This window comes from Vanessa cardui, chromosome W, assembly GCF_905220365.1.
Source record: "Vanessa cardui chromosome W, ilVanCard2.1, whole genome shotgun sequence".
Lineage (NCBI taxonomy): Eukaryota > Metazoa > Arthropoda > Insecta > Lepidoptera > Nymphalidae > Vanessa > Vanessa cardui.
In genome coordinates, this window is record NC_061153.1 from 9,047,491 (window position 1) to 9,062,279 (window position 14,789).

The following is a 14,789-nucleotide window of genomic DNA, read 5'->3' on the forward strand; positions in this document are numbered from 1 at the left end:
TCCGAATAAATCGAACTACCTCTTGATCTAATTGTATTTAACTTCAGACTATTTAGTCTGTTATTTCCAATTTGTAAGATCATTTAGGTACCGTTTGCTAAAGCAAACTACCTCGGAAAACAATGTAAACTTTGGTTATTATTGACAGAATAAAAAGTGTTTATTTGAACACCGAATATGTCTAACACCGATATTTACACTAACCCTGCAACAATTTCAAGTATAATATAATTCCTAAAAACATAAGATTTAATCGAAGATAACATAAATAGTTAAAAGTAAAGTATGAAGAATATATACATGTATATCATAAATTTCCTTAGAATTGTCATTTAGTTTGATAACGCTGTTGCAGCGTTATATTATAGATAGATAATAAAATAATTGTAATATTTTACAAAATGTTTTGTAATAAATACACTTCCTAACTTATCGTCATCACAATTGGCAAAGATTTTCTACGATTATAATAAATATAAAAATAGTCGTTTATAATTTATAACTGAAATGCTGTTATGAAGATAAAATTTTACATTACCCTATTTAGTAAAAACTACACACTATTTTATCTCTGTCAACAATAAAATCGTATATACCTTCGTATACGAAGTGACGTCATTACCGAACATATAGGTACCAATCGAAATAACTAAATCAGTTTTGTTTTTTTTTTTTAACCGATAACCCTCTTAACCATCATTATTATATTTACACAATTAAATAATCTTGAGATTAAATAAGAATTAAAGATTTTAAAGATGCTAATAAACTGTAACATTATTATGTAGGGTAAGAATAACAACAAAACTGATTAGATACCGATTTACCTCTTAGTTTACATTTGGTTTTTGAATCAATTGGTACGTACCTTTTTATCCTTATAAAATGGATCCTGGCAGGATCGCCACTTGTACAGGTCACTATTAGGCACGTGGTTAATAATGAAACAACACAGTTCGATTTATAACGGACACGTCTTGCTCGTACGGCAAACTAACTGATTATGATATGGCCAATGGCCGTACCCCCCACTATTGCTCGCCTTACGCGTAGGCTTGTCCATATTTATTTATAAACTACCTCTTATAATACACTACAATAATTAAATGTTACCTGCATATATCCACGACGAGTGAAGCATAGAACGGATTATTTATTTTTAATTACCCTTTTGGATCTGGTGGCCTGTGCTATTTGCGATCCCTTTATGTTGGGATTCACACCCACTCCAGATGACGAAGATTGCCCTTGAACCTGGGTATTTGTGACACTTTCAAGCTCACTCATTGTAGTAATTTGATGACGATTACCATTTGGAGCAATAATGAATATACTGCCATATCTTTTGTCCAGCACTTATTCACACCAAACTTGTGCCGTGCAGCCATGAAGACATTTTGACGTTCCTTAGTTAAAAATTCAGAAATAGTGATTCCGGTGTTTTTAAGATTGGTTTTTGCAAACCACACACTATTCCGTACAGTTGACTCTCTGAATTTTAAAAGTATGGCTCGTGGCTTATCTGTGGCAGTGGATCCTAAGCGGTGGCATCGACTTACAGAGTCAACGGAGAGATCGGGCATTTTAAGATGACATGAGAGTTCCTTGACTACGACTGCAGCAGTATCTTCTTTCTTGGACTCTTGAATGCCGTGCACTAAAAGTATTTTTCTTCTGCTTCTCATATCCAACTGATCACATTTTCTTGAGAGAAGATCACCTTGTAGCTGAAGTGACTCCAATGAAGATAACACAAAGGAACGGAAAATGTTGAATTGTGAAACCAAGTTGGATGTCGGACTTGTTGCTGGGATGGATGCATTCTGCAAATTCTTTTGAAAATCCGCCATTTGATTGTTGAAGTGCTCAGATAACAATTCAATTGAGTGTTTTATAGACTCCATATTTGAGATGTTGTATTGTGGCAAGGAAATAGTTTTGTTGTGTGAAAATATATTGTATGTAAACTGTAGGATTAAGGCTGACAGGTATATAAATATTTAGTGCATATTAAAGAGGTTTTAATATTATTTTAAATAAACAAATTGTGGATAAACTAAAAACGATGTTCACTTTTTTATGCACCTACCCGAAAAACATAATTCATAACAATTCAATATTCAATGAATTGTTATGTTATTGTTCTAAATTTTATGAGTTTATGATTGTATTTTTTATGAAGTGTGCTATGCTATATGTTTATAAAGTTTTTTATTTCTATAATAATTTTCCTTCAGATACACTATTCATGTAGACATGTAATAAGTAATGCAAGATAAGTAAAAGGTAAAATAATAAGTTTGTAATTTTCAAGTTATGGTTCTAAAGCAAAACAAATGTAATGCAGTTAACATGATTGTTAATTTATAATTTCACTATAGTATTCATTAATTTTATAACAGTACGAATGCAAGAGTGATGGATGTATGAATCTTTAAACAAAAATAAATGATAATTTAGAATTGTATATTTGGTGAAATTGTAAAATGGTTATTGTAAAGGACACTGAGGGTCCTTTGGTGGGCGGCATGTTGAGGGATTGCATTAGAAATTCGCATCCCGAATTTAAGGTTGGGGAAGGGGTGGGGGGTAAGGTGGGATGGTGTAGTACCTACACCACCACTCCCCCTGCGCGGAAATCATTAGTTATTTTTTTTTCAATTTTTGAATTTCAATACTAAAATCAACAAAATTCGTACTGTTAGTTAAATTTTAGAAGGGAAGAGATATAAAATTCCAATTATTGGTATACAATGTGATTTCTGGCGTTTGGTCATAAAATCTAACCTAACCTAACCTATCCTTAGCTACTATAAATATCTACTATTTTTGTTGCCGGGGTGACTTCGCCACTCCTGTGAGGGGGCTGTTAAATTTGGGTGAAAAATAGAAACAATAATAGATATATTTTAGCAATTCATTAGAACCATTTATCTGTATATATACTTGACTACATTTAATAATGCGATAAATAGATCTTTTTTATATTTTAATATGTCGCGACGCCACATGTATTCTATAATCATGTTAGTAAAATCTTCTGGGTGATTATTATTTTCTTTATAAAAGAATCACTTCACTACAAAATTAAATTAAATTTTTACATGTTTGTTTTTTACAAAAAATTAACGTAGTATTTGTTGGAATATAATACAGAAAAAAAGCTAATAAACATAAAAAATAATGATTAAAGGTTAATTATAATGTAAAATATCGATACGTTACACGTAACTTTAAACGCGCATTAAAAAAAAACTATGGGTTTCCTCGGGTTGGGAGTGGTAAATTTCGAGAAGGGAGCAACCACTTTAAGAAACAACCCCTACTATAAGCAAATTCGGGATGCGAATTTCTAATGCCGACCCCATGTTTACGCCACTAACATTGTCGTATGAATGTGAGATGTATGTGTTAGTGTGTGTAAGCATTTAATAGATTTAAATTATATTTTTAATACAGTCGCCAATAAACCACGTCCCGAGCAACACCTCGTTTCAATTTTCTAAGCCCATACAAAGAGCAGTAAGCCTTAAGTGCATATACAGTGGGTTAGATTTTGTCAGGAAAATAGCATTATCTCTCGTATACATGAACCAGCAAATGGAGCTAGATACTTCGTTGTATTTATCTGTCATCGAACCATTCTAATTTATAAATCAGTTATAGCATCCGTTTGTGAAACTATATCGGATATTAAATTAATAGTTAAAAATTATTCTAATTGTAAATTTATAGATCTACAACATAATTATAACGAAAATACGAATTATTATTTTTATCAATATGACGTTAATAAATGTTTATGCCTTAAATTAAATACCGAAATAGATTATATAGATTATAAAGATAGATATTTGGTAAATCCTTATAGGTATAAAAAATTACATCGACATTAATTAATACATTATTACCTCCTTCATCCATAAATAACGCTAAAACTTACAGCCAATATAAAGTCAACTTAGAAAACTTAGTCGAGCAACGAACGGTTGGTAAAGGGACAATACCTTATTATTTTAATAAAATAAAAAGTAATAGTATACAGGATGACTGTTTACACAAATAAAATGTAGAAAATCAGTTTTTTCGGAAATAAATCACATTTGCAATTATTTCATCAAAATATTTCCGGAATTTTAAGTAAACGTGATTTTTTGGATATGGCTTTATTAGAATTAATGGAAACAATAGGAGAGATAGATGCGATTTGTTTATCAGAAACATTTTTTAAGCATGGCAGTGAATTCAACTTTAACCTACAAAATTATAAACTAGCGTCATTTTTTTCTCGTCAAAATGAACGTAGAGGTGGTACTTGTATACTACTTAGAAATTATTTAAATTATGAACCACTTAAGATAATAATAGTAAGCCCTATGTATTTGAATGGTGTGGTGTTGAAGTGTTAAATTACAATGTCACTATTGTCTGCATTTACAGAACACCATCCTCAATGGCGTCTAGTTTTCTTGCAGAGCTTGACTCGTTAATACGATTACTTACACGAAAATCCAATAGGAAATTAATATTATGTGGTGACTGGAATATTGATATGTTAAAGCAGAACAAATTATCTAATGACCTTATAGCAATTTTAAATAATTATAACCTTAAGAACCACATTATAAAACCTACCAGGAAAAAATCGTGCTTAGACCTTATAGTAATTAATTATGATAACGCCATATCAAACCTTCATAATCTTGCTTTGTCTGACCACGAAACTGCTCAGAGTCTGTCAATACAGGTTGTACCTGTAATAAATTATAAATTTAATCCATAGCAAAAAACATTCATTTTGGTTTGAAACAAGGCGGGATTTTAATAAAGATAATATCAGAAAATTTAAGGAAAATCTGAAAGCCCTTTCATTTATAGATGTATACAGAGAAGACGACTTTGATGAAGCTTTTTCGAAATTTCATAACTGGCTAATACTTTTATTTGAATTATGTTTTCCAATAATCCACATTAAAGTTACTCGTAAAACATTTCAAAACAATTGGCTAACTAAAGGATTAAAAAGGAGTAGCATTATTAAACGCCAAATGTACATAAAATATCGTTTATCATCAAGTAATAAACATAACAATAAAAAGAAGTACATATATTATACTAGGATGTTAAAAAAATGTATATACCTATCACAAAAGATTACAGCAACAAGACATGCAGTCAATTATAAAAATAAATGTAAAGCCTCTTGGAATATTATAAAAAAGACATTAAATAATGAAATAAATAAGAATGACATTCAAGAATTGATTATTGATAATAAAAAGTGTATTGACCAAAAACTAATATGCGACCATTTTAACAATTACTTTATAAATATGACTAATAAGCATTTGACATTTGATAACGTGACATATAATAATACAAACACATATTTTAATAACAATTCTATGTTTATTACACCCATAAATGAGTCTGATGTAATTAAAATAATATCTTCCATCAATAATACAAAATCTACTGGTTATGATCATCTAAATACAAAAATTATAAAGGAGATCGCTTATATTATAGCTGCACCACTAACTCACCTCATAAACAAATCTTTAGAAGAAGGCATATTTCCAGCAAGATTGAAAAAATCAATAGTAAAACCAATATATAAACGAGGAGATCCACTCAATAGTGATAGTTATAGACCCATTACCTTAGTACCAATACTATCGAAAATTTTTGAGAAGGTAATGAGTGATAAACTTTACAGCTTTTTAACAAAGTTTAGTATATTAAAAAAGTCTCAATACGGGTTTCGAAAAAATAGCTCTACAAAATTGGCCTGCTTTACACTTATAAAAAGTATAACAGAAAGTTTAAATAAAAAAATATACCCACTCTCAATTTTTTTAGATATGACAAAGGCATTCGATTTTGTATGTCACAGTCTACTATTAGAAAAAATGTACAGATATGGGATTAGAGGACAACCGCTTGAATGGTTTGCAAGTTACTTAAATAATAGAGAACAGTGTGTAACAATAACAAAGGTCTCTAGGTTTAAAAGACAAAATTTCTTTTCACCATATTGTATTAATCGCTTTGGAGTTCCTCAGGGTAGTTTATTAGGTTCTTTACTATTTCTTATTTATATAAATAACATGCCAGACGCGTTGAATCAAGAATGCATATTATTTGCTGATGATACGACAATTAATATTAAATGTGACAACAGACAGAATATTGAAAGGGAGGCCAACATTGTTTTGACAAAAGTAATTCACTGGCTAACTATTAATAATTTACAAATAAATCTATCAAAAACTAAAATGATACAATTCCAAACACCCAATAGCAATGTTTTAGACATAAATATAGAATGTAATAACACAAAAATTGAAAATGTTGAATCAACCATATTTTTAGGAATATGTATTCCTGTTGTTGTTGACAAATTTTGTAATTGGAAAAACCACGTCCATAGCATATGTGATAAACTTAAGAAATTTGTATATGTTTTAAGGCGCCTTAAAAACGTAACGACTAAAGAAGCAACAATGTTAGCGTACCATGGATACGTATCTTCCAATTTTAGGTATGCAGTTATAATATGTGGAAATTCTGTAGAATCTGATAAGGTTTTTAAAATTTAAAAAAAATGTTTAAGAGCAATATGCGGTATTGGATATTTGGATAGCTGTAAGCCACTCTTTAAGTCATTACGAGTCCTCCCCTTCCCGTGTCTTTACGTCTATGAAGTAGCTGTTTTTGTTAAAAAACATATACATTTGTTCAAAACAAATAATGATATGCTGGGTACTAATTCCAGGTTTAAACATAAACTTTACGTCCCTGTGCAAAAGTTAGCTTTATATAAAAAAAATGCGTATTGTATGGCTATACGAATATACAATAACATTCCTGACTCCTTTAAGGATTTACCAACAACTATGTTCAAAAAGAAAGTTTTTGATTTTCTTATAAATAAACTGTATTATAATGTTAACGATTTTTTAACTGACAAGAATTAACTAGTTGTATTATTGTGTTTGACATTTTATCTTTAATTGTGTATACCTATTCTCAATTCTTTTATTATTATTGAATGACTTTTTATTAATTGTAATTTGATTTAATTAATTGTATTTAATTCAATATCATTAATGCATGTTTAATATTTGCACACCGATAAATCGGTAGAATATGAGAATCATTATAAATGACCATCTACATTATGTACCATATTCTGGCAAATAAATGAATTATTATTATTATTAAAAATAGTGTCAAGCCCAATAGTGAAATTCAAAGCTATTTTCCTGGCAAATACCTTCACCTCCTAAATAACCTATATGGGATGCAAGAATTTTTAATTCGCTATTGAAAGCATTATAATATAAATTGTATAGTGTATTATATCAAATATCTAGACACATGTCGCTATTATGCTGTTAGCTTCGGACCACAGAGTACCTTACTCTTTTACGTGTTGAAAGTGACCATTTTATAGACAATGTACATTACATTACCTTGCATCACATATTTGGATCGAAAACCTATTCATCTTCATATCAACAATCAAGTTGGACTTTCGTGGCTGCTCCTGACCGAAACATCGATGCAGTATACTGGCTATGTTCTCTAGTGCACGTGACACGGCAAATCAGAGGGAATATTAAAAATCTATTTTTAACAACTAAAGGCCTTACTAGACCTAGCTACTGCAGCGATGATCGTGGTTGGATAAAAGGTCTTTAAGTTGATTCTGGTATTGAAACCTCGACTGGAAGTTGTAGAGCAGCTATGTCATCTTTAAATTGGGTAGAAAATTTCCACATTAATGACACATTAGGTAAAGGTAACTGGCAACATGAGCTTTCATTTAAGAAGTTCTATCAAAAACGTATTATTAATACATCAAATGCAGAGATAATAATAATAATAATAAATAACTTTATTGCACACATAATACAATCAAAGAAAATCACACAGATACAGCAAGAAGCAAACTTAACACTAACATACAAAGCGTGCAAAGGGCGGTCTTATCACTGAACAGTGATCTCTACCAGACGACCCTAAAGAAAGAAGCTTGCAAACTCAACGGGCTAGTGCAAAATAAATCACAACAAAGCAATATAAATACACAATAAATATACATACATACATACATACATAACAACTATATATACATACACGTATAAGATACATACATATATAAAATAAATAAATAAAGTAAATGATATTGATAATAATTATGATTAACAAGATATAACACACATAGTACCTACAATTAATCACATAATTCATGTACCTAATACCTCCAAAAATAAAATAAAAGTTATGTTAAGGATAAGTAGAAGTTTTTAACGCGAGTTTTAAAAGTACATATTGATTGAGATTGTCTAATTTCAAATGGAAGAGAATTCCACAATCTAACTGCTTTTATTGTAAATGAATTAGAATACGATTGTGTTTTGCATAATGGCATGCTCAATTTATTGTCTTCTTGTGAACGTAGATTTATATTCGAGGAAAGATCAGCACGGAAGGAGAAACGTTCTTTTAAATAAAGAGGAGAGTAAGGGTTGAATAGAGTAGAGTATAGGAGAGAAACAGTATGCAGGTTGCGACGAAGCCCTACTGGGAGCCATCCGAGTTCAGAACGGAACTGCGAGACATGGTCGAATTTCCTAAGTCCAAATATAAATCTAATGCAGAGATTTTGAAGACGATCCAACTTACCAACTAATTCCTCCGACAAGTCTGGATAGCAAGCATCAGCGTAGTCCAAAACCGGCAGTAACAGACTATTGGCTAGTAAAATCTTTGTCTTAGTCGGCAGAAAGTTTTTAAATCTTTTAAGGAAATTTATACCAGCGAAGATTCTCCGACTAATTTCCGCTACATGAGACCGCCAGGATAGAGAGCTATCTACGATGATCCCCAAATTTTTAACCGTATTCGAAAAAGTCAAAGTGGATCCGTTAAAAATAACTTTTGGAAGGTTGTTGGAATTGATTTTGGTAAGCTGTTTCGACGTTCCTATAAGAGTGATATTTACTTTGTTACTTGGTGGTAGGGCTTTGTGCGAGCCCGTCTGGGTAGGTACCACCCACTCATCAGTTATTCTACCGCCAAATATCAGTAGTCAGTATTGTTGTGTTCCGGTTTGAAGGGTGAGTGAGCCAGTGTAACTACAGGCACAAGGGACATAACATCTTAGTTCCCAAGGTTGGTGGCGCAGTGACGATGTAAGGAATAGTTAATATTTCTCACAGCGTCATTGTCTATGGGTGATGGTGACCACTTACCATCAGGTGGCCCATATGCTCGTCCGCCAACCTATACCATAAAAAAAAAAAAAAAAAAAAAAAAAAAGAGTAAGCTGCGATTTGCTAGCATTGACCGACAATCCAAATGACTGACTCCAGTCGGTAATTATGTTGAGGTTACTATTCAGTTTATCGATAGCCGCTGTAATGTCTTCAACTGGAGTCGTCACATAGATTTGTAGGTCGTCTGCGTAAAGATGGAAGGGAAGAGTTAGAAGTTCAGTGACAGTATTGATATAAATGGAAAACAGAAGAGGGGAAAGGACACTTCCCTGAGGAACTCCAGCACTAAGACAGCAATACGAGGAATGACGGTCTCCAGCTCGAATACACTGTTGTCGACCAAACAAGTAAGAACGGAACCATTCTACAACATTTGGCGACAAGTTTATGGATTCTAATACGGCCAACAGGATGTCATGGTCAACCGTATTAAAAGCGTTACTAAAGTCCAATAAGGCTAATATAGTAACATGCTTTTGATCCATTGCGAACCGGACATCGTCAAAAACCTTCGCAAGTGCCGTCACAGTGCTGTGGCCAGGTCGGAATCCGGATTGGAACGGACTTAGGATGCTGTGTCGTGTAAGAAAAAGGTTAAGTTGGGAATGAACAATACGTTCAAGGATTTTAGACAAGAAAGAGAGGATAGAGATAGGACGATAGTGTGAAGGTAAAGTCGGATGGGGGAGTTTAGGAATAGGGATAACGTGAGCAAAGCGCCAAACATTAGGAAAAGACATACAGGAAAGAGAGTAATTAAAAATGTGACAGATAATAGGTGCTATTTCGTCGAGGACAAGTACAATCATTTTGCGACTAATCCCATCGCTACCAGTGGCATCCGATGACATAGGAGCTACATTCTTATAAATGTCATCGGTGGTTATAGGTTCAAAAGAAAAATCTGGATAGTTGGGTTTGATCCGTGACTTAAGGAGAGAAATGGTTGACGCTTTATTGTAATTTTGTGAGGCAATATTGGCAAAATGATTATTGAGGGAATTTAAATCAGTGTCAGGAGAAATGGTTACCCTGGATCGGCCAATACCCATTGAGTTTAAAAATTTCCAAACATCTGATGTGCTCCTATTATTTATAGAAGCATGCACATATTTTCTTTGAGCATCTCTGCAAACCCTATTACACCTATTACGCAGTCTTTTATATGTATTTAGGGTTTGTTCAGTCGGTCTAGATTTATACTTGGACTTAGCAGCATTACGTTGCGCCATCAGCGTTCTAATATCACCATTTAGCCACGGTGCCGGAAGATGTTTAAGCTTAATTGGTCTGAGGGGAGCATGTTTGTCAAATAATTCAATGAGAAGCGAGTTGAAAATGCTCAGTTTCTCATCTATCGTTGTAGCATTAAGAATTGCATCCCAATCGATAGACTGCAAGTCTTGCATAAAGTTTGCATTATTAAAATTTTTAAAAGTGCGGCGCATGACTACCGTTGGCTTGATTTTAGGAGGACGAATCTTCAATGACAGGTAGACTAAATCATGATATGAGAACGCATCTGCTGAGAGCTGACCATGTGTACTGACAAGCTCGGGAGAAGACACAATCATTAGATCAAGAAGTGAAGGGGAACAATTAGGGAAGAAATGTGTAGGATTAGTTTGAAGAAGATAAAGATTAGAGCTGGTAACTATATGATTGAGTTGTTTGGCACGTGAATCGTTTTTAACCAAACAAGTGTTAAAATCACCCATTATGATAGTTTGGTCAACATTAGGTAAATGGGTCTCAAGTAAGATTTCAAGATTGTGAAAGTAGTTAATTTGGAGTGACGGGGAATAAAAAACCCCCAAAAGAAGTTTTAGCTTGCCGAATAGTACTTCCAGAAAGATGTGCTCAGATGACTCCGAGTAGGCGGAAGGAGATTTGCTTAAAATAGTGAAAGGAATGTGGCTACGCAGATAGATCGCCACCCCGCCCCTACCTTTGCCAGTTCGATCGTTACGAACGAGATGAAATCCTGGGAGTGCAAAAGAAGTTGAGGGTAAGGAGGGTTTTAAGAAGGTCTCAGACACCAGGATAGCATGTACATTCGTAACATCGAAGGAGGCTAAGAGGTCAGAGTAATGCGCAGGTATGCTTTGGGCATTTATGTGGATGACATTAAAATAATTATGAAATAAGGAAAATGTTGAGTTGAGAACGCTATTTAGAGGTAATGATGTACTATGAAAACTTTCATCTGAAGACGAAAACATAGAAAAGTATCTCTCGTCGTCAGAACTATTTGTACTCATATTGAACGTATTATGTGTAAAATGTAATATATTCTAAATAGTATAAGTTATTGTTAAATATAAAATATAAATATTTATATGTAAAGTTCAAACTATGCAAAAAAAAAAAAATATATGTATAAATATATCTATGTAAATATATACCAAGAAAAAAAAAATTAAAATTAACAAAAAACAAAAAAGCAATAAAAATATAATATGTATCTATGATAATATCTAGATAAAAATATATTAAAACTTAATTTTAAAATAAAAATAATTAAATCATTCGTAATACCCACCAGCGTTAAAATGCAAGGCTTCGTTAACAAATCACACAAAAGAAGCAATAAAAAAGATCTATATGTATCTATATCTATAAATAGTGAATTTAACAAAAAAAAAAAAAAGAACATATGTATATAAAAGCAAAGCCAAGCTATTAAGATAAAACTATATTGATAACGATAAATATCTACATTCATAATCAAAGAAGAATCTACATACACTAATTTATTGAAGATGTCTATAAATGCCAGTATATTCTAGGCTGTATGATGTAAAACTTTTGCCTCAAAACTTACGAAAATGATTAATTTCTGATTCTGACAATGACAATAATGACATTGTCATTTGACAATTTGTCAACTTTGTTATTTAGTTGTTAAATTCGGCATGTACAGACAATAAATAAAAATTTATACTTTTTCGTGCATATTCATTTGTTTTAAAATAGTGTTTTGTTTGAAGTCGGTTTTTCTTTTTGTTAAAATTTTTATTTATTTTTTGATTTTAAGTGAAGCTGATTTTGACTTACTAATTTTTTTTAATATGGATAGATTAAGCGTTCCGTTTATATGAGTCAGAAACTACTTCGAGGACAATTTCAAAGGTAACTTGCGAATAAAGCAAAAATAGACTTTCGAAAATGCGGATTTAATACGTCACGCGGCGTAAACTACAAGGATCACTAGAAAGAGCTGTCTTCGAACTCAGCAAAAAAACTTTGAAAAAGACCAACTATATTTCGTATATCATATGACATCACATCACATACACAAAATTTTATTAAAGATAGTAAGAAATTCTGCCCCATATCGCACCCTAACTGCGAGCCGTGTAGGAGTTCCATCACTACATAGTATAAAACAAAGTCGCTTTCTCTGTCCCTATATCTTTAAATCTACGCAACGGATTTTGATGCGGTTTTTTTTTTAAAGATAGTGTGATTCAACGGGAAGGTTTGTGTATTTAATACATGAACAATATAGTAAAGAAACACTGATAATTTTAGAAGTTTGCGATGTGATGTCGTAGATAAACAAATTCTGTAGTATATTTAGTATCAGTATTGCACCCGTGCGAAGCCGGGGTGGGTAGCTAGTTGATTATAATATTCGACTATGATAATTACATAAACATAACCACATTACGGAAGGTGACTCAAATATCCAAATAACCTATAAATGAAAGATTCGACTGAGTATCGCTAAGGTGCTCCTCAGAATTGTTCCGTTCCCTTCCGTTCCGTTACTTTATCATGGATCCTGTGCTCAGAACCTTACCAAACTTTCACCAAATTACCCTTGAAGTATGTATTTTATAATAAAAAAAGAATTATCAAAATTGGTTAACGTGATTTTCAGTTATTCACCTTTTTGTCGCGCATATACATAATGCAAATTTAAGACTTATGTCGTTTTCATATGGATACCATCATCGGAATAAAAAAAAAATGAGACCCCACGGGAAGCACTACCTTTCAAACAAAAAAAAAATTATCAAAATCGGTCCACCCAGTGAAAAGTTATGAGGTAACAAACATAAAAAAAAAAAAAAAAAAAAAAAAAAAAAAAAAAAAAAAAAAAAAAAGATAACCTCCTCCGTTTGGAAGTCGGTTGAAAACAATATAATTATTATAAGATTACCCCATATTATTTAAACCTCACAAGTGTAAGAATAAAGCAATATCAAAGTACAAGCCAAAATCGACTTTAAGACAGAAAAAATTATGCTAGAAAAATAAAATGAACAATCAAACTTAACAAACAAATAATAGTAAAAGATTTAATGTATGCTTACACGAGAGGATGTAACGTAAAATATGACTTACTTCCTGAGGTTCCTTTTCGGTCTGGTTGTTTGAAGAGACTGGACTGTTTTACCTTTTGTATTGTGGTTTGGAGATTGATTTGAGGTGCCGGCTGTCGCCACGACGGCTGGATTATCAGGCTCTAACTGATTTGAAATAGATCCCAGCTCAGCAGTCGAGGTTATTCTATGTCGAACACCACCAGGACCAATTATGAAGATCTGACCCTCTTTGGTCCAGCAATTAGACACACCAAATTGTTGTCTCGCTACCATAAATGCTTCGTGCCGGCTTTTTGTCAGGAACTCGGAAAGTGTGATACCTGTGTTCTTGAGACTGGCTTTCCCGTACCAGACTTTGTTACGCAACGATAAGTCCTGAAATTTGATAAGTATAGGCCGTGGCTTATCCTTTGTGGGACGACCTATGCGGTGACTACGTCTTATGGCAGCTGGGACTAATTCAGGCATTTTGATATGCTGAGATAGCATCTTGACGGCGGTGACTGTAACATTCTCACTTGTAGACTCCGGGATACCATGGATTAAGAGAATTTTCTTTCTACTCCGCATCTCAAGTAGGTCATGCTGCTTGGTTAACACTGACAATTGAAGTTGAAGGCTTTCTAATGCAGACAGCACAAAATTGCGAAAGGTGGTAAATTGAGCTGCAATATTGGATGTAGGGCTAGTCGCAGGTATGGCAGTTTGTAAGTTGTGCTGAAATTCAGCCATTTTAGTGTTGAAGTGCAGTGACAACTCCTCAATGGATTGTTTGATAGCTTCCATAGCTTGTGGACTTTTTATCGAAGTAACAGTAGTGATATGTGGTGTAAATATATATGTATATTGTGGTAATTTATCAATTTATTAACTGGAATGGATGTTCAGCTGGCAGGTATTGTTAAAAATCAAAGCATTCCAATCATTAATGTCTTCTTTTAGTAATTAATTTTTATATTAAATATAGAGCTTACAGAAAAAGTTGTTGTTTATTGTGCAGCTACCCGAAAAAAAAAAGATAACTACTGAAAAATCTCTAGCTCATTATTTGATTTATGTTTATTTAAATTCGTTAGTTAATGTTATATGATTTTCTTTAATGAATTTAAATTATGTACTTAATGCCATATTTCAATTAAATAATAATTAATCACATTGTTGCGCTTTA

At 32.5% G+C, this 14,789-nt stretch overlaps 1 protein-coding gene across 1 annotated transcript; it reads right to left on the minus strand.

Annotated features, from left to right (window-relative positions):
* Window positions 1–13,636: 13,636 nt before the first annotated feature.
* LOC124542568 lies at window positions 13,637–14,407 on the minus strand. The gene has a single exon (XM_047120505.1). The coding sequence runs from the start codon at window positions 14,405–14,407 to the stop codon at window positions 13,637–13,639; it is 771 nt and encodes a 256-aa protein (XP_046976461.1).
* Between the last annotated feature and the right edge of the window lie 382 nt (window positions 14,408–14,789).